The sequence below is a fragment of the Schistocerca serialis genome, unplaced genomic scaffold, assembly GCF_023864345.2.
Source record: "Schistocerca serialis cubense isolate TAMUIC-IGC-003099 unplaced genomic scaffold, iqSchSeri2.2 HiC_scaffold_873, whole genome shotgun sequence".
NCBI lineage: Eukaryota > Metazoa > Arthropoda > Insecta > Orthoptera > Acrididae > Schistocerca > Schistocerca serialis.
Genome location: NW_026048489.1, coordinates 6,799 through 28,192, shown reverse-complemented (window position 1 = coordinate 28,192; position 21,394 = coordinate 6,799). Strand labels below are relative to the sequence as shown.

The 21,394-nt window shown below is 41.5% G+C and overlaps 1 protein-coding gene across 1 annotated transcript in view; it reads left to right on the top strand.

Annotated features, from left to right (window-relative positions):
* LOC126452450 (dnaJ homolog subfamily C member 13-like) overlaps positions 1-21,137 on the top strand; it is a gene marked incomplete at its 3' end in the record, with an annotated part of 67,801 nt that extends 46,664 nt beyond the window's left edge. The window contains exons 6-11 of the mRNA XM_050091077.1: positions 5,560-5,727; positions 5,865-6,098; positions 6,206-6,368; positions 15,779-16,045; positions 20,196-20,478; positions 20,921-21,137. Coding sequence (XP_049947034.1) covers positions 5,560-5,727; positions 5,865-6,098; positions 6,206-6,368; positions 15,779-16,045; positions 20,196-20,478; positions 20,921-21,137 — 1,332 coding nt within the window. The remainder of the gene's footprint in view (positions 1-5,559; positions 5,728-5,864; positions 6,099-6,205; positions 6,369-15,778; positions 16,046-20,195; positions 20,479-20,920) is intronic.
* Positions 21,138-21,394: the final 257 nt, after the last annotated feature.

The following is a 21,394-nucleotide window of genomic DNA, read 5'->3' as shown; positions in this document are numbered from 1 at the left end:
GGTTCACAAACTTCATCCTCATCCTCTTCTCCTAAAGATATATTCCCAAGATCCTCAAACTCTACATTGCATGCTATTGCTGTTCTAGCACATTGAACTGTCTGTTCCGAAGTGGGCATTTCTAGTCAGTTTCGAGAATCACTTCTCTGTCTTCATTTCTTGGGTTTTGTTGGGGGTCAGGTCCTCTGACTTCAACAATCTCTTCTCTGTCCCCTTGTCTATCGTCTTGTCTGTCATTATTTGGTTTGTTGTCATGTCTTTAGTTGTTTCTTTGGTCATGTGGCCGATACTGAGGTTATTGGTTATCATTTCTTCTATCCCACCCATTTCCATTTCTTCTTGGAGGGTGTCTCATTCCCCTGTTTTTGTTGTTTACGTGTAGTTTACCGGCAGAAAGTTAATCTGAATAAAATACACTGGTGCCCTCACTTCTCCACTCCTTTTGTATCCTAATTCATGTGGTACCTGCTGGAATCCTTGAATATCATGCATGTTTCTACCAGTGATCGTTACCTCTTTCTGAATTTCATGTGTTAGCTTTGTCAAGCAAATGTGTAAAATTTCTGATGGCTCATATGATGCACCTAAAAATCACCACCTCCCCACCATATCTTTGAAGAACTGTAAGAGACCTGGCCACCTCAACTCTACATAGTTTTCTGTCATCATTATTCCAATCTTTATCTGTTCTTGTGTTCCTCTCAACCTGTGTTCTTGGAGAAAGGCGTATGTGAATTTGTCACACATCTCGCGCTGTCCTGCAATTGATCACATTTTCATCGCTACCTCATAGACTTTGGTAATCCTTCATGGAATTTTTCGATCCATAGCTTTGGCTGTAGACAGTTCGCAACATCTGGGAATAAAGAGACCTTTTGTACTGACACAAACTGCTTCCCAGTTTCCTCCTCATCCATGTCACATGATACAGTTTCAGACTCGTAGTGGTGGTTACTGGTGGATCGGAATGTGGTAGCATTATGCTGATGCAGTATAATTTCTTTGATCTCCCATTTTTCCATACTTTATTCTTCCTCAGTCTGAATTGTCACATTCCCTCGTAAGTTATTACTCATCGAAAATGTACTACTCTTCTTTTCTTTCATGAATGTGTCTAATGGTTCCTTGTTCCTCTGATTTATGTCCAACATGTACTGAAATTACACTAAATCTCTTATTTTGACATGTTTGCTTATGTTTATTGGTATCATTCTTCAAATGCTGTTTAATTATGATTCAATAGCTGCTCCATAGTTGCGATTAGCAATTCAACCTGCTCTACCACTTTCTTCTTTATATTATTCTTTGAGTTTACATAATCCTCTCTCCATGAATTAACTGCTTCAAAATCTTTATTGATATCAATATGCTTTGTATGGCTCTCACTGTTCTTTGTATTAGTGTCAATGTCTTAGTATTGGTATTATCGATATTTACATCTTTCCTTATTTCTTCTGTCATCCCTTTAGTGTCCTGCACCAGTGTGTCTACTTTTAAATTTAGCTGATGCATCTTACTGTCTAAAGTTGTTCTCTGTTGCTCGCATTTCTTCATGTGGTCTTCTAGTTTTTGATTCATGTCTCCTGTCTCCTGTCCGTTTATTTAGCATTATGTTTAAGATTTTAAATTGCACCTTATTTTAATAAAATTATGCATCCCATATTTCTTCACTTTTTTAAAGAGTTCCACATGATTCTTAAAATAATCATCTCTTTTCTTAAATCTTGCATCATTTCTATCTTCACTTTGCTTAAGTAGATTTTCACTTTTCCTAAACATCTGGATTAGAAAACTGTGCTAGTTAAATACAGTAAGTGATTGCCAAGGGCTCACGATGAACATCACTCTGTGCTGCAGTTTTGTAACTTGTAGTTTCTGAATTTTCTGCTGCATGCGAAGTTGCACACTCATCTGCTCTCCTGAACACTACTACATATACATTGTAGGTAATTTGTTCCTGACCTTGACCATATTCATGTTATGTTCATTCTGAGATGTTACTTTACACTGCTCACTGGTATCTAATTCCTGAATATTTTCTTGCAGCGTGTCCATGACTGCAACACTGTCGAATGTTTCTAAGTTTCATGAAACTTCCCTCCATAGTCACTCATCTGTGCAAAACTCGTAGTTCATGCTCTGGCAAACCTTCTCATTTTCTAACACAATTGTTAAAGATCACACACATTTGGTGTTCAAGAAAAGCTAATCAACCTAACATATAATTTCTCAGTCATCATGCGCAAACTAAAATTCAGTCCACTCCTAACGCACAACATTTAGCACAAGCAAAATAAATAAAATCCTTTCCAAAAGTACAGTGATGATTTTTCAGCTGGACAGCAGTGAACATATACCAACCTCACCTTATTCCAAAGAGGTTATGTGCCAGCAACTTTGGGCTATGTTTAGGTTTAGTGACTTCATTTATTTGTTTAGATAGCAATGCAAGGCCTGCCAATTTTCGCAAATCTGACTTCGATGTCAGGAAATCGCAGATCAACAAATCCTGTACAGGAGTTGCCAGAATAGTAGAGCAGGTCATCTTTCAAAGTGGAGGTATGTAAATAGGCCCACTGATCTGACGTGAATTAGACACCCTCCAAAACAATGGGTTATGAGTTCAGTGCTAGTAAATGAAACAGTAATTACAATCAATTTGGTTTATGCCATAAATTGACTTGTAAACCATTTGAGAAGTAATAATGATATTAAAATAAAACCTTGGCACATCCAATAAAAGGGTCTGGCATAAGATTCTGATGAGTGTGGAAAAATTGCAGTCACAAAGTTGTACCATGGTTATCAAGACATTAGTAAAAAGACAGATGGTACTAAAGAAGGGAATGTGTTGCATGTGTGACCAGAGCTGAAAGCAAACTGGTCATTTGAATCTGGATGCAAGTCTTCAGAGCAAAGCTTTATGTTATTGAACTTCCATAAAAATGGCTTTCCTGTCCTTGTGCAACATCTCGCCATAACAAACTGAAGGTGGAGGCTGAAGTGGCAGCAGAATCGGTGATCGTGCGGCACAGCTAAGTTCAAATAAACCTGAAATTTTTATAAGTCCTTCGACTCATCTGTTCTGGTGGTATCAGAGGCAAGCAGAGCAGAAATTTGGCAGTGGAGGCTACTGATGAAGAAATAATTTTGTACCGAATGCTTATTGAAAGGAAAACTCATTTTTCTGCATTTTGCACTTGTTGTTTTGTTTGGATTGGCTGGGCTACAGATCTTCCTAGTGACGAACTGTAAAAATGTTTCTTAGAAAGTGCTGATCCCATTCCCTAAATTTTTCTTCAGGCAGTTGGCCAGTAATAGACATCTTTCCATTTAGTACTGAAAAAAGGCATCTTCTTCTTTCTCTCTATCGCCTCCTGTGGCCAGTGAGGTGGGTCCTTATTGGCATCTCTCTGTTACCTCCAGTTTATTTACATATCCAATCCTGGCAATTCCTATGTTGCATAAACTTTTAGTTTTTGCAGAATCAACTTTTGGTGGCGTCTCACTTTCAAAGGCACCCCAAACTATGGATTCTCCCTCCATTTTCTAGATGTTATCTGTAGCATCTGTGTGTTCTAAAGAAGAGCACAGCTTTCTACAATTTGTGCACAATAGTGCCTTCCTGGACCTTATTAAAAACAGAGTTCCTTCTCTTCCCACTTCTGGGACATAAAACAGTCATGACTAGTGCCTTATGCCACAGGAGATTGGATCTGTATTCCCTGCTCTGTGACTGGCACCCAAGTACACTACTACAAAAGAGAGTCCAGTTGACTGCATGACATTGACTGCATCCCTCCTGGCGTGTCTTCCTGAGATCTGCTCTGAGGGTGGTTCCACTGGGACTCAGTTGCACGTGCGAACACTGTCACCTCATCCCAATCTGCTTTCAACGTCCTCTTACTTGAATAAAAATGTATTATGTGCTGTTATGCCTTACATTTCTCGGTGTCAATTAATTATTCCACTGTAATGGGGCTTCATATTCTGGTTTTGTATATATTATGGGACATAATTTTTTTGGCCTGTGGTAGGAGGGGGCTTGGGGGAGTGGAGGGGAAGGGAGGAGGAGAACGTCACATAACGATGTCCCTAACTCCAAATGGACTATCCTTGAACAAGGAACTAATCATCTTGCTGTTGAGTCCCTCGCCCCCCATCCCATGCCATATCTCTCTCTCTCTCTCTCTCTCTCTCTCTCTCTCTCTCTCCCCCCTCTCTCTCCCCCCTCTCTCTCCCCCCTCTCCCTCCCCCTCTCCCCCTCCCCCCCTCCTCCTCCTCCTCCTCCTCCTCCTCCTCCTCCCCCCCCCCCCCCTCCACACACACACACACACACACACACACACACACACACACACACGGGAGTTGAACAGGAAGGTGTGAAGATGTGTGAGCTAACAGCTCTGAAGATTTAGTTTTGTGTCATTCAGTTCATTTTACTTGAGTGTAGATTTAAGTTGTCCTGTGTTTGTTTCTATCATTTTAATAAATTTTAAAATAACCTATACAGTTTTTGTATAATATATTTGGTTTTCAATCAAATGTGTGCTATGTTGTTTGATTTTAATATCTCGGGAGTCCTTTCCGCCTCCCCATCCCTCTACCTCCAATTATTCTTTCAAAAAGCAGTCTTGATTTGAAATTTTTGGTAGTTCTCAGAATTATACTCTATTAGCCAAAGTAGTATGCCTTTCAGTGCAGAACAAAATAAAAAATGGTTGAATCTTTCATGGCCATTTGCTCACGTATTACATGTTGACTTTTGCCTCAGGTTCTTTGCCAAATGTTTAACAGTTTTTATAAAGTTTCACTACTGTGAGTTGCTGGTATTGTCAAATGTTCAACTTCCATTGCTGGTGGCATAGAGGAGTCGAGCCCATGGATGCAGCCTCAAGGCAAATGCATCCTAGATTCTAGTTGTGCTGCATCAAATGACTGTTGCACATAACAAGGGTAGAGCCACAGCAGTAATGACCAGGGTAAAGCCCTCAGACGTTGGCATGACAGGTACATGTAATCTCTGGCTGTGGGCTGCACTCCAGTGTACCACCAGCAATGGAAGGTGAATTTTTGGTACTGACACCCATGCTGGTGAAACATCAGAACAATTGTTAAACAGATCTTAATTTATAGAAAAGCCAACAGGCACTAAGAGAAAGAAAGTGCAAGTCCTACAATACTGAACCATCTCACTTTGTAAAAGTATCTTCTGTTTCTTTCCTTTTTTTAGTCTGTTCCAGCGCCTCTACTTTATTAGTTCTCAAACTCTTTAAGTAAAGGAACTTTGTGAAACTGTTGAATTAAAACTTGAATAACTTTTGGTAACCTCATGCTTTTTAATTTTTTTGAATGCTTCATATAATTCTGTAGAAACAACTCCAATTTTTTATCTACTACATATATTTGGCTTTTGTGGGGTACGGAGTTATCAGCATAAAATACTGCTGATATGGAAGCAAAATTGTCTTTGTGGTATCTTCCGGCCTTGGAGTTCGATGTATTATTGTTAATATTAAACATAGAAATGTGACTCAAAATAAAAATTTGCTCTTTCAGGAGGTTGCAAACAAATTAGCCAAGTTGGCAGTTACTGCTTGTGCTCGTTTGGGTGGATATTTACCAGGAGATAATAGCACCCCAAAGAATTCAGTGATCCAGAAAGCCTTAAGCAGTCTGTTGACACCATACCTCGCAAGACAACTCAGCTGTGATAAGCCAGCAGAGGTGTGCTATTTCAGACTCTTTGTTGCACTGTCGACAATCAAATTCAATCATGCTATTACAACTACTTACAATTATGATTATAATCTGTGTACTAATTGTCGATGACACTTCATTAATTTTTTTTTTGTGTATTGTAGGTTCTGAAGATATTAAACAGTAATTGTGAGTCACCATACTTGTTATGGGATAATGGAACAAGAGCTGAGTTGTGTGAATATCTTGAAAAACAGAGATCAAATAAACTCCATTATGATGATGATGACGATCCCACATATGGTACAGAATTCACATACTCAGCGCTGAAAAAAGAGCTCATTGTTGGTGAAATTTTTGTTCGTATTTACAATGAACAACCAACATTTGCAATTGAGGTTTGTGTACTTAGTGTAAATGTCAGTAGCTGACTTGTGCATTATGTTAAAGAAACGTCTACATATGAGACGATGTGGTATAATAATTTGTTCTGTTTCTTCTGCAGAATCCTAAAGGTTTTACAATTGATTTATTGGAATTTCTGGCTACTCAGTCAGAGCATCTCACATCCTTAGGAAGTATTGCACTCACAGTGAAAGACAAACAAGTTGTAAACAACGTTGTTATGGCTCTGGAAGCTCTTTATAATGTAATTAAAAATAATCCAGGTACTTAGCTAACATTTTTGATATACAAATAGTATATGAACTGAGATTTTAGTAATAGTTGTGCATTATAGTAATTGTAACTATTTTTGTTGTTGTTGTTGTTTTTCTTCTCTTCTTCTTGTTAACATTATTAACAAGCCTTCACTTGTGCACGCATCACATATATTGCACACACATCTTCCTTCCCCTTTTCTTATCCATCTCCTCTTCTCCCCCCCCCCCCCCTTGCCCATTTCCTCATCCCCCCTCTTTGTCATCTCCTTCTCCTCCTCCTCTGTCTTTGTACATATCCTTCTCCCTCCTCTCTCTGTCCATCTCTTTCTGCACTGCCCCAATCTCTCTGGCCAAATCCTCTTTCCCCCTCTCCATATCTGTCTCTATCTCCTACTTCCTCCCTATCCATCTCCTCGCCTTCCTTTGTGTGCCCATCTCCTCCTCCTCCCATCTCTTTGCACACCTCCTCTTGCGTCCCCTCTCCCCGCCCGCCTCCTCTTGCCTTGCCTTGCCTCGCCTCGCCTCACCTCAACCGCCCGCCTCCTCTTACCTTGCCTCACCTCTCCCCGCCCGCCTCCTCTTGCCTCGCCTCTCCCCACCCGCCTCCTCTTGCCTCGCCTCTCCCCGCCCCACAGTGGGTCAGAATCCCAAAAAGCTCGTCAAAATATAAGTAGTTGTTCAATTTGTACCAAACTTAGTATGTAAGGGTTTACGGAGTTTCTGATTAAGAATATATCAAAAAGTGAAAAAAAAAAAAAAAAAAAAACAAAACGGCGGACCCAAGATGGCAGGCTCTATGTACACTACTATAATTTTTTACGTATAAAAGTAATTTTTAGGGAATTATCGAGGTTACTGATGATGACAGAGTTCAGAAAATTTAAAAATGGTGGATCCAAGATGGCGGTCAAAATCTGCCTTTTTATTTATTTGTATTTATATATTTTTATTCATACAAAAATCAGTATTTAGGGATTATTGTAGTTAATGCTTAAAAAATAAACCAAAAAAGTGGGAAACTCGAAGAAAGGACCAAATATAGGTTACAAGATGGTGTAAAATATTACAAAAAATTATTTCATTTTAATTACAATTATTTATTTTGTAAATTTTTTATAACTTAATTTACAAGTTTTCATTTTCTTATTCTTTTTCATCTTCTGCTTCAACTGAATCATCATCATCCTCAAACACTGTTTCCTCGTTATCTGCATCTGCATCTGCATCTGAATCTTAATAGTCTTCCGCCACAGGAACTAAGAGGGCAACGGCTTCTGGCGACAAACTCTTCAGTTTCTTCGGTGAATATTTGCGTAAGGAAGAAACGTGGGGGTCTGTCGTTGCCAACAATCTCCTGAACACGTCTTCCATAGTCTTAACTCTTGAAAACTTTCAACAAAAACTCAGGCGATATTGCTTTATCAACTTATTGGTTGATTCCTGAGCATCCTCCGATAGTTGACCGATGAGTAAAATGCCTGAAGAAATAATGTCTGGACTGTGAATCAACAATCTATGGACTGCTGTTGGCATGTTGTACCAGAGGTATTCTTTCACATAGTGCCTGGCAGTTGCTAAGGCGTATGCTCGAAACTTTTCAACGTCGATCTGACGTCCGCTCAAAATCGTCTGCAAAATTATATGGAAACGGTGGATTAGTTCTTCGGAAACTCCAGTTATCAGGGCTGATGTTGGAGTGTTTACAAAAAAACGTCGAGCGGTGTTTCCGTCATTCGTACTGCCAAACCCTTGTTTCGGCATGTCAATTACAATTCCAAGCTGCTCTTTGAAAGCTTTTTGAATGTTGGCTTTCAGTATTGCTTTTTCCTCTTTATCTTCTGCTTTACGTGCCTGCCACTTTTTTGTTTTCATTTGGTATGCCAAATGAATACAACATTCAAAACATCGAATCCAGATGTGAAGAGTTGATAGTCCATACTGCAGATAATCGGCGATAACTTGTTTTTTCAAAACATCGTCAATGTTATTAAATTGGGCAGACGTAGCCTTGCAGAGATAGCACTGCTGCGCAGATTTCGTGTTGGTGATAGCATTGCACACTTTACCATCTACCATGGTCATGCTTAAATTGTATTTAATGGAAATGTCTTTCCCATGAATAACTGTTTCGAATGACTGGAGTTGTTTGATCTGTTTGTCGTAATACGCTTTCTCATTTAAAGACGTTTGCTCTGTTTCCTTTGTAAATTCTAACTTCAGTGGTCTGCAAAAGAAGGTTGAAGACGGCTTCAGATTAATCCATAAGATCTTTTCTTCTTTAGTTTCTTCATTTACACCTGCAAGTTTCAGTGGAACAAGCGAAGTGAAAAATAAAGTTGCATCTGAAATACTCGAATCTGAAAACTTCATTTTATACATGCTTTGCCCGGAGGTTCTGTCAAAGCCCCACTTACAAATAAGGGCCATATTAGACATTTCCGAATCACTCATATGTAAAACATCGTCTCATTTCGGCAGTAGAACACGTTGAACATTGTGGTCTAACAAAGCTTGCAACCGTACCTCAGCTTTTGATTCGGTAAAAGTGAGGGTTACATCTGGAGGGCAGCAAGCTTTTTTTCGCTACCAAAACAGCTGAATATGGTGGATATAGTATGTTTAAGCCTTTTCCTTTAGCCCCATTTCTCAAATGCTGGTAAGATTCTTTTGACAATTTAAAGTCCAAAAGGAGTGCTAGACCTTCATTTGCATCGTATGAGGATGGCGATGATGTTGAAAATCGCAACCCTGCCTTGTATTTCTTCACCTTGGATGAACTTGAGAGTGTGATGTCTTTCACAATCTTCGCAGCATCTGGGTGCCCCGAAGATCGAAGACTCATTTGCGCGGCGAACGATAATTCGACAGGACTGAACTTCGTACGAATCTCCTCAGTTCTCCTTCTTTTAGACCTATCAGATAATGTTTCAAATTTTGTGGCAGGTCGGCCTGTTGATTTAGTAACACTTGCAGGTTTCGAATCAATTGGAATATATACTATTGTATTTAACCAGGTTTCGTTCTTCTTGAAAAATATCCATGTCGCCAAGTTGCTTCCTTATACTTGCTTCTTAACTTGTTAACAAAATCGAAATGGTAGGCCTCATATCATAGGGAATTTTAATTGTATGTCCACTTTTTTCTGTCAACGACCTTTCGTATGTTCTATGACCCCTTCCAAATCATTTGACAAATACTCTTTTGTTATTAGAAAAATATCTTTCCTCGAAAATCTGATTCTGCAATTTGCTGGATCAGATGAAACTGGAAAAAAAAAAAAAAAAAAAAAAACTGTGTTACACTTTTCATCATTTTTCTAATTACATTATTCTTTACAATGCTTCTACGTGTCGATTGTAATTTAAATTGTACAAATAAAACTCATAATTAATTGATTCTACTGTCATTTTTGAAGATGTCTGAACAATGACATTTTGCAAGTGTCGCTTAAAACGTGGCTCAAAGCCAGTCACAACTAGTCGCAGGATTTGAAGCTTAATTTACAAAGGTAATAATACGTACTTGCGTACACAGCGCAAAAGAAAGCGGAATGTCGTGGAATGCGTAACTTATCTCTATTTTTTAAGTGCATTTTACGATTTTGCCATTCATTTCCCTGTAGTACGTTAATTGAAATGTAAACACGCATAATTGATGATTTAATAGTGATATAAGTGTTTTTTCACTAGTACATACCTCCTGGAATACATTCCATATTGAAAGTATTGGTTTCACTTGCACAAAACATAAATAACTTCCTTCAACAACACGACTGTTTTTGTAGCCTGGGCAGCTGCGCGCACATTAACAATGAACTGCCGCATTTGCCCTGAGATATTACCGAACGAATGAACATCTGGTCGTCCACACAGCCGGCATTCAGTTGTCCCAGCATTGCTGCTGCCTACCTGATAGTCCAAAATCCCCATATTTAAACTTTTTTTTTTCCTTTTTGGCCACGTTTTCAGGATTCTGGCCCACTGTGCGCCCGCCTCCTCTTGCCTCACCTCTCCCCGCTCTTGCCTCACCTCACCTCTCCCCGCCCGCCTCCTCTTGCCTCACCTCTCCCCGCCCGCCTCCTCTTGCCTCACCTCTCCCCGCCCGCCTCCTCTTGCCTCGCCTCTCCCCGCCCGCCTCCTCTTGCCTCGCCTCTCCCCGCCCGCCTCCTCTTGCCTCGCCTCTCCCCGCCCGCCTCCTCTTGCCTCGCCTCTCCCCGCCCGCCTCCTCTTGCCTCGCCTCTCCCCGCCCGCCTCCTCTTGCCTCGCCTCTCCCCGCCCGCCTCCTCTTGCCTCGCCTCTCCCCGCCCGCCTCCTCTTGCCTCGCCTCTCCCCGCCCGCCTCCTCTTGCCTCGCCTCTCCCCGCCCGCCTCCTCTTGCCTCGCCTCTCCCCGCCCGCCTCCTCTTGCCTCGCCTCTCCCCGCCCGCCTCCTCTTGCCTCGCCTCTCCCCGCCCGCCTCCTCTTGCCTCGCCTCTCCCCGCCCGCCTCCTCTTGCCTCGCCTCTCCCCGCCCGCCTCCTCTTGCCTCGCCTCTCCCCGCCCGCCTCCTCTTGCCTCGCCTCTCCCCGCCTGCCTCCTCTTGCCTCGCCTCTCCCCGCCCGCCTCCTCTTGCCTCGCCTCTCCCCGCCCGCCTCCTCTTGCCTCGCCTCTCCCCGCCCGCCTCCTCTTGCCTCGCCTCTCCCTGCCCGCCTCCTCTTGCCTCGCCTCTCCCCGCCCGCCTCCTCTTGCCTCGCCTCTCCCCGCCCGCCTCCTCTTGCCTCGCCTCTCCCCGCCCGCCTCCTCTTGCCTCGCCTCTCCCCGCCCGCCTCCTCTTGCCTCGCCTCTGCCCGCCCGCCTCCTCTTGCCTCGCCTCTGTCGCCCGCCTCCTCTTGCCTCGCCCCTGCCCGCCCGCCTCCTCTTGGCTCGCCCCTGCCCGCCCGCCTCCTCTTGGCTCGCCCCTGCCCGCCCGCCTCCTCTTGGCTCGCCCCTGCCCGCCCGCCTCCTCTTGCCTCGCCTCTGCCCGCCCGCCTCCTCTTGCCTCGCCCCTGCCCGCCCGCCTCCGCTTGGCTCGCCCCTGCCCGCCCGCCTCCTCTTGGCTCGCCCCTGCCCGCCCGCCTCCTCTTGGCTCGCCCCTGCCCGCCCGCCTCCTCTTGGCACGCCCCTCCCCTCCCCGCCCGCCTCCTCTTGGCACGCCCCTCCCCTCCCCGCCCGCCTCCTCTTGGCACGCCCCTCCCCTCCCCGCCCGCCTCCTCTTGGCACGCCCCTCCCCTCCCCGCCCGCCTCCTCTTGGCACGCCCCTCCCCTCCCCGCCCGCCTCCTCTTGGCACGCCCCTCCCCTCCCCGCCCGCCTCCTCTTGGCTCGCCCCGCCCCGCCCCGCCCCCTCTTGGCTCGCCCCTCCCCGCCCCCGCCCCGCTCCCTCTTGGCTCGCCCCTCCCCGCCCCGCCCCGCCTCCTCTTGGCTCGCCCCTCCCCGCCCCGCCCCGCCTCCTCTTGGCTCGCCCCTCCCCGCCCCGCCCCGCCTCCTCTTGGCTCGCCCCTCCCCGCCCCGCCCCGCCTCCTCTTGCCTCGCCCCTCCCCGCCCCGCCCCGCCTCCTCTTGCCTCGCCCCTCCTTGCCTCGCCCCTCCCCGCCCCGCCCCCTCTTGCCTCGTCTTGTGCTCAACACTCTATCTCAAATCTCCACCTGCTGCACCATTCCACACATTTAGCCCTTGCAAAACCGATCTTTAAAGCAAACTGATAGTACTGCAACAACACACATTGTTGTGCAGCCTACATGTCACGCATTTGAAAACTGTATTGTTGCCTTTAAAGCAGCGTGCTCTGCAATTGAAGCCAGAAGGCAGGCCCATACTAACTCCAACTCAGCACGCCTGTTGTGCAAGACAGTTACACACGGGGCTGGAAAACTGTTTTTTACCCTGATGAGTAGGCTTCCCTGCAGCATGGGTCGATAAGGTAGGCCAATGCTATTCCCACACAACACACCTGTCATGCAGGGCTGTCTTAGTGGAAGGGGCTGAAAGAAAAGTGCTCTCCCACGTCGCTGCTCCTATTGGATCTGTAATGTTATAAACCCCATAGTGATGAAAATTGTAAAGTTTACTCTTCATGTGCTAGATTTGGTGCAAATTGATCCAAGGATTTGGGAGGAGATCATGGACATACGTAGTCTGCTTTATATATACAGAGTGTTTATTTTAATTGAAAATACTGAAATATCTCGAAAACCACACAATGGATAAAAAAAAGTTATAATTCCAATTTGTTTGTCTTGGAGTGGTACATCCATTGATACCATACTCCACCTTCCACCCCCCACCCTTTTTGTGTGTGTGTGTGTGTGTGTGTGTGTGTGTGTGTGTGTGTGTGTGTGCGCGCGCGTTTGCGTTTGAGGGGGGGGGGACCTTGAAATCTTCAATGGGATCTGCTGTTTTTTTATTACAAATTACCATTCTGTGGCAAAATCTACATGTTTTGTCTGACACATTTTCTTCATTTTGCCACAGATGGTTCTGTCATCTGAGGATTAGAAATGTGCACACAATTGTAATTTACGACACGCTATTCAGTGGCCCTTGAATAACCAATGGAATGTGGTCCCCCACCTCCATGCTGCAACGGTAGAACGGGCCAATATTTAATAATTTCTAAGTAGAAACATCTTCACAATGTTGTATTTCTTCAACATATGGGATACGGCACTACTTGACACACCCTGTGAACATGGTTTGAGGTGAACATTATCCAGTTTTTCCAATCAGAGTAAGTGTTCAAGTGTAGTACCACCAACTTCAGTACACTTATTGATCTGATTTTCAAATGAGAATCACAGTATAATTGCTGGGTGCTTATCCATGGGTTGTGGAGCACTGCCGCTAGTACAGCTGTTTCGTTAACTTCTCCTGTGACACTACTGCTTTGTTTCCTTTTGGTGGTCTGTATACTGCCATCAGACATGAAGACGGTCACAACATCGTAAAAGAATGAACAAGAGAGAGCTTTCTCTGGAAAACATTCAGCATACAGGGCAACAGTAGCCTCAACATTTCTCTTACATTCTCCACAAATCAGGAGCATTTCAATTTTTTCTTCTGTGGTTGCAACATTCATTGTCCATCTGCACATCTGTTCTCCAAATGATAGGTAGGTGTGCAGGCTATAAAGACTGCACAAATATTATAATGATAAGAGCCACTGTCTGTTCTATTCTGCACGATATGTGAGCTCTGGTTGCGGTGTACTGGCTGTTCTGATGCTTCATAGTTTGCTACATGATACAGTGGCACATTGAGTAGTTCCCTGTTCAATAAGCTGGAGGAATACAATGTTGCAAATGGGGTTTCCAATTACAAGTTATGAAATACTGGCCTGTCCTACCCTCGAAGCATGGAGGTGGGGTCCCATGTGCCATTGGATATTCAGGGGCCATTGACTGGCATATCATAAATAATGATTGTGTACCCATTTCTATTCCTCCAATTACGGCGCCATCTGTGACAAAATGAAGAAAATGCTGTACACAAAATGTTTGTAAGTTTTCCTGTAGAATTGTAATCTGCAATAAAAATCAGGGATTGTTTCTGAAGATTTCGAAGTTGTCTCCAACAACCCATGCACCAGCTACAGTGGCGGATCAAGCATGGTATAGTTGGCTGCCCCCTCAGAGACAAACAAATTAGAATTAGAACTTTTTTGATCCAATGTCTTCAGTTAAAATTAACATGCTGAATAGTATAAAAAGTAGGATTCCAAAACTTTGCTTCCACTCTCACGTAAATTTTTACTCCAGTAGTGCTGTCACACATTATATAGGCACTTTACCTGTTTATGTAGTACTCTTCATGTTCTGCCTCTGCCTTTTTCATTTTGTTCTTGTATAAGCTACATCTCGCGCACTGAACAACACAGAACAGTGTTAAAGGCACAGGAGTTAAATTTTGGACAAACAAGGTTCAAATTTCAATTTGGTTTTAGAGATTACATTTTCCTGAAATCAATTCAGGCAAATGCTGAGGTATTCTGTTTGAGTCTAAGTTTGTGCTCCATCTCTAATGATCTCATTACTGACAAATGTGAACTGTAATCTTCATTTCTTCCTGTCACGTACATTTCTTTTTCTGTCTTGGAATTGTTAGCCACAACTTCATTGTAATGTTAAGGGATAGCACTTTGTTCTAAAATTCTGGAAAGGATAGATTTGCTGCTCACTGTAGAGACAGCACATCGAGTAGCACAACAAAACGACTGCTCACATTAAGCTTTTCACCAAAGCATGATTGCTGTCTCTGGCTGCTCAGGCAATCTATCCTATCCATAGTTGTTGATATTCCCACCTGGACTTTCCACTGTATAACACACAGTTCTAATTGTTACCACTTTGACTGCACTCTTTACAGAATTTATCCTTTCATCTAACCAATCCAAAGTACATTTCCCATGTCTCTGCCCTGTACATAATCCATCTCATTCCATAAAAGAGGCAATTATTACATGCTTATAACACAATGCGTATGTCATATGTGTCCATCAGTACAACAGAACTGTTGAGGTAATCCAAAGTTTTTACTGATGGCTACATGTAGCATAATCTTTAGTTTTTATCTTTTTGTTTGAATATCTAATGTTAGATTTATTTTTATTTGATAGTGGCCAAATAAAAATTTTATTTCTCAGGTATGCTAAATTATCTACAGCCTCACAGGATAGTCGCTGCATAATCATTATATGCTTTTATTCCTTGTCATCCACATTAGATTTCCACTTCTGATAATACGACAATGGTACTTGGTTTGGACCTTAATGTTTCAGGCTGCTCTCTAGACACTCATACTATGTTTCCATTTTTTCACAATTTTTAAGCACATGTTGACATGTTAATTTACCAATTTACTGTAGCACAATTTTTTTTAACGTTACTTGTCTGTGCCATTTACAATCTGTAACAGACAAATTAAGTGAATTGATTTTACGTAGTATTTCATGGATCACAGCCATTACCAAATTATTCCATTATACCCACTCAGACAGCCACGTGTCTTAACATGCTACGTAGAGTATTCTGTGAAGTGTGCTGGCCCATATTGAATCCGCTGGTAGATTAACAATAATGGCTGGTGAGCTGGTCATGCTGGATGGGGTGTTCTGGCAGTTTCCCACATCCGAGTAGGTTAATACCACAGGTATGGTGGGGTACACTTTTCTGTTCCAAGGTGATGCTGGGGGTGACAGGAAGCATATCTGACTACTCGTATTACCAGCACTGGCAAACTCGGATTATCATGCTGACCCTGTGTAGGCCACAAAAAAATAAAATAAAAAATTACCAAGTTATTCCATTAGCATTTGTAGATGTTTCCCATTTTTATAATGAAAATTGATAATGAGAAACTGTAGAATTAGTCAAACAATTCGATGATTTAATAATCACTTTTATGTTACAGGTGTAGAAATTCAATGTATTGGTCACTTCCGACTACTATTTGGTCTGCTTAATGTTGATAGCTGCAAACCTGTACAGAAGTGGAGTCTGAATGTTGTATCAAATGTTACAAGAAATCAAGAATGTGTTAATGATATAGCTGCTTCTGAGGTGGTTGTATATCTGCTGCTTGCTCTGAACGGCCTGCCAGATGACCAAGCACTGGTGCTTGATACATTACATGCTCTTGTTTCAACAACTAAAATAGTAAAGGATGCTTTGAACAAAGGTAAGCATGTGCAGAAGATTACTACATTCCAAGAGGAACACTCCTTACAAAGTAATGGAGAGTACTCATAATGCCTAATTCACTACCTCTTCTTCTTTCACATTAGTGTGAAAAGCTTTTTATTAATGGTGCACAAAATTTCTGCAGTAGGAGTGTTTTTTGATTTATATGTCAGGTAGATTCTGAAGTGCATCCTCTCTAGTCATGTTGAAAACTTGATTTGTTAAAAAATATATTTGTTAGTGACGCTGATGATTCTGACAGTGTAACACCTCCCACCCTCATTTTTCAGGATTAAAGGCAATACTACATTACTTCTTCTCATCTGCTCAGAGTCTGTTTATCGATTATTCTTCCCCAATTGACAAATGACAAGTAATTAGTTGCTTTATTGTAACAATGATTTAGAAGTTAAGAATTGCAATTTGATACAGACAACACAGGCTGTAATTCACCACAAGTAATTATACCAAATACAAAAACACAAGAATTGCTTCACACTGAAAGTTCACATTTGCTATAAATACGATATGAATGATTAACAGAACATAAACCTGCATCTTAAGTGCTCCTGACCAACTGCTCCAATCAAAATATTCTACCCAACATGTGCACAATGAGAAAACAATAAGAAGTCATAAAACTGTGTTGGTAGGAAAAGAGTGCCCCCCACAAACAATGGGCCTTACCATTGGTGGGGAGAATTGTGTGCCTCAGCCATACAAATAGCCGTACTGTAGGTGCAACCACAGTGGAGGGGAATTTGTTGATAGGCCAGACAAACATGTGGTTCCTGAAGAGGGCCAACAGATTTTCAGTAGTTTTAGGGCAACAGTCTGGATCATTGACTGAACTGGCCTTGCAACACCAACAAAAACAGCATCACTGTGCGGGTACTGTGAATGGCTGAAAGCAAGGGGAAACTATAGCTGTAATTTTTCCTGAGGGCATGCTGCTTTACTGTATGGTGAAATGCGTATGGTGTCCTCTTGGGTAATATATTCTGGAGGTAAAATAGTCCCTCATTCAAATATCCGGATGGGGACTACTCAGGAGAATGTCGTTATCTGGAAAAACAAAACTCGCATTCTACAGATTGGAGCATGGAATGTCGGACCCCTTAATTGGGCAGGTAGGTTAGAAACTTTACACAGGGAAATGGATAGGTGAAAGTTAGATATAGTGGGAATTGCTGAATTTAGGTGGCAGAAGGAACGGGACAGCTCGTAGGTGAATACAGGGCTACAAATACAAAATGAAATATGGGTACTGCAGGAGTTGGTTCAGTAATGAATAAAAAAATAAGAATGTGGATAAGCTACTGCTAACAGCATAGTGAATGCATTATTGTAGCCAAGATAAACATGAAGCTCACACCCACCACAGTAATAAAACTGTATACACCAACGAGCTCTGAAGATGTTGAAGATACTGAAGAAATGTATGATGAGATAAAAGAAATTATTCAGATAGTGAAGAGAGACAAATATTTAATAGTCATGGGAGACCGCAATGGAGTAGTAGGAAACGGAAGAGAAGGAAAAGTAGTAGGTGAATGTGGACTGGGATTAAGGAATGGAGGAGGAAGCTGTCTGGTAGAATTTTGCATCATCGCTAACACTTCATTCATGAATCGTGAAAGGAGGTTGTATATATGGAAAAGACCTGGAGACACCAGAAGGCCTCAGATTGCTTACATAATGGTAAGACAAAGATCTAGGGACCAGGTTTTTAAACTGTAAGATATTTCCAAGGGCATATGTGGACTTCGGCCGCAGTTGATTGCTTATGAATTGTAGATTAAACTGAAGAAACTGCAGAAAGGTAGGAATTTAAGGTGATGAGGTCTGGATAAAGTGAAAAAATCATTCAAACAAGCACACCTAATGCACACGCAACTGCTAATTCCAACATTGTGGTCTGGACTGCATTCTGTATTCCTGCCTGAGATGCTGGAGTTAGGGGTCATGTGTGCATGAGGTGTACTTGTAAGTGTGTGTGAATGATATCTCTCTCTCTCTTTTATTTATGAAGGCTGTGGCCAAAAGAGATATGTAAGCATCTTTTTATTGTGCCTCTCGGCAACTTGGTGTGTCGTCTTTATGGTAAGCAGCAATCTGTCATTCATTTCCTACAGTGCTGATATTCCTATCTGGAGTTTCCATTTTTTGAGTATTACTCATGTTTTTTTATAGCGACACTGAGCTTTGCATGGATAGAGCTGCTCATCTGTGGTTATAAATGCACCTGTTTGTAGTTCTGGGTAAGATTAGGTACAAATGAATTCCAGATGGGGTAGCTACTGTGAAGCCGTTGGTCTAGAGTCTTTTGGCACGAGTGAACTTGGCATCAAATCTCAAAAAATTGCATGACTTCTATGAACTTATTTCTTCCCATAGTATGAGAAAAAAATGACAGCCACCACACTTGAGACTACAGAAGTTTCGGGTGGAATTTCTTTCCTCCATATGCTACACGTGTGTACATTATAGCTATGGCAGTTTTTAATTAGGCACTATCCCCATGTGTCATCCTGGAGAGGTTCTCAGGCTCTAATTTCTGTAAAGTTTTTATGGTCTGTAGAATATTATTGTCCATCAGCACTCACCATGTGCTCAAATAACTGCCTGTGACTATGAGTTTCGTAGCATTACATGTTGGACCTGAAGTTTTTACCAATATGTTGTGATGCACTAATCTCCCTGGTGCAGTTAGTGTCAACACTGTTTAGTTGACTGCAGTCTCTGCACCTCCAACTTCTAGATGCTGAGATGGATGCAATTTTTTTCATTTTTTTCCTTAGCTGTGAGTAGGAATTTATGGAGCCACTGGAATTGAACACGTAGGCACTGGGTTATTCATATGTTGTCTTACAGGTTCTAAATATTCATCTTCTGACTCTGATGATTCCCCTTGTTCTGTTATTTGGGGCCGGTATTCCATGTCACCTTAATAATCTTTGTTATCTTTATCATCCAACTCATCAGATTCAAAAATATCTTCTCCTTCAGGCTCTTCTTCTGGTTAACTGCTCATGTAATTCAATAATTCTTCATCTGAATGTAAACACTTGTGTAATGAGGAGGAGTGCTCAACTTCTGCAGACCACAATAATGTATTGATAGAGAACAGCAACTAAAATATGTCCATTCTGTCACTAAATAAAGTAAAATATAAAGAGAGAGAGAGAGGGAACCAATCAAGATAATGAAATAAAATAAGCTAAGCAGGTGAAAACATCTGTTGTCGCCCCTTTGCAAAAATAAATGTAAAAATAGTATCTCATTGGTCAGAATGACGGACTGGGGTCATTTAAGATAAAAATGTTTATAATTCTGTTGCTCCCATTATTAATAGCTGAAACTCCTCTCTGAACCATACTTGCCTTTGTACCTTTCACTAAACTTTGGATCTCTGACTGTTTTGAGTACTACGTAAATTTGAAACTTTTCATGTTCAGCATAAGTTAGAAACTTGCTATTACACAAAGATTATTAATGTACGGTTTGATGTTATGATGAGTGCCTAGTGCCCTCATCAGTGTAAAAATTCTCATTTATACCTGTAATATGTACTTGGTAAATGGTACGTCAAGATACAACAGAAGGTATTAATATGATGCCAGAGCTTGTAATATTGCGGCAGTTATTTAATAAATGCAAAACCTGTAAGAGGAAAATTACATTCATGTTTAGGGAACTAATATTAAGCATAGACTTCACTTGATTATGCATCGGCAAAGTGATAGTGTTAATGCTCTCTTAGATGTCCCCCTCTACTTATGAAATACATGCTTATCTGCTCTCAGCCTGGATGTGTTACTACTAACAATTCATCACATTAACACAAAGATACACAGTATGATCAACAAAGTTTCAGCACACCATTAATGAAAATCAAAATTACTTTTAGAATAATGTAAAAAGTTTTTGAAATTGCATTAAATAATAATTTTGAGATGAGATGCGTTCCAGGAAATATGTATCAGATTTATGCAGATTTTGAGTTTTAAAGTATGTGTATTTTAGTAGAGATTAATGGGAAAAGTGAAATTGGATTACATCTATTCAGTTTTTACACAAGTTTCCTGCAGAACTCAAATCCAAAAAAATATCGTATTTCATTTCAATACTACTTTTGACATTTTCAGGTGCAGTAATTTACCTTTTGGATCTTTTCTGCAACTCCAACAATCCTGTTGTGAGGGAAAAGTCAGCTGAATTATTGGCCCGTATGGGGGCAGATAAGCTTGTTGGACCTAAAGTAAGACTTGATGTGGGACATTTTCTACCAGCAGCGTTTGCTGATGCAATGAGAGATTCACCACAGTCTTGCGTCCATGTATTTGAAGGTGTACATGAGAATCCCGAACTGATATGGGATACAGATGCCCGTCAATCTGTTTGTAGGGTTGTCTCAAACATGAAAGAAGAGTAAGTATGCTTAAATGATGTGCGAAAAATACTGTCTGTAAACAATATTAAACATAAGGAGATTAACAGAAAGACATTTTTACATCATAGTATTTTGCTCTAAAGTTATTCGATGTAATTTGATTCTAGCTTCCTACTAGCTATATTGTCATTCTGTATACCTAACAAGTTACTGTTCTATTCGTTTTGGTTTGTGTATAGTCGAAGGAGGTTGAATGGTCTATAAACATGAAAAATAGTAAAGAATTTGAAAATTTTTAAGTTTTCTGTTCTTGATTCATCAATTGCTTAAGTTTATAAAGTAATAGGTTCTCTCAACTTATTTCATATTTCCTTAAAGTTGCTAGTTTTGAAACTCTCAATTTCATTGTCTGAGATTTGTCTTATATTATGTGTCATTCATTTTTTAATTTGTAATATTCCTAATACTTTCTTTCCCCAGGCATTACTTGGCACAGCGTCAAAATCCAACTACTGTGTGGAAGGTACCCGAAGAAAACACATTACTGAATATCACAAATTCAAATGAATTGAGAGTGGGAGGAGTGTACTTAAGACTTTTTGTAGCCAATCCAGGCTGGGTTCTACGTAGGCCAAAGGAGTTCCTTGCTGAATTAATGGATACATGTATATCTCTCATGAGCAAGGAAAAGCCTGATGTAAGTTCTTGACCTATTTTGTTTATGAGTAGTAACTATTTTGATTATATGAATGGTATTTTCTCCATTAGAAAAGACATATTTAATTCGGGGAGGCATTAATACCTATGATGAAAAGAAAGAATTGAAAATCTATTATTTTGTAGATTCCTGTATGTGTTGAGGTTAATGTGTGTTATAAAATCTGTAAAAATAGATTATGTTGTTAATCGAAAACTTAGCAGCAGATATGTGCTACTGTGATCTGCCTGCCAGAA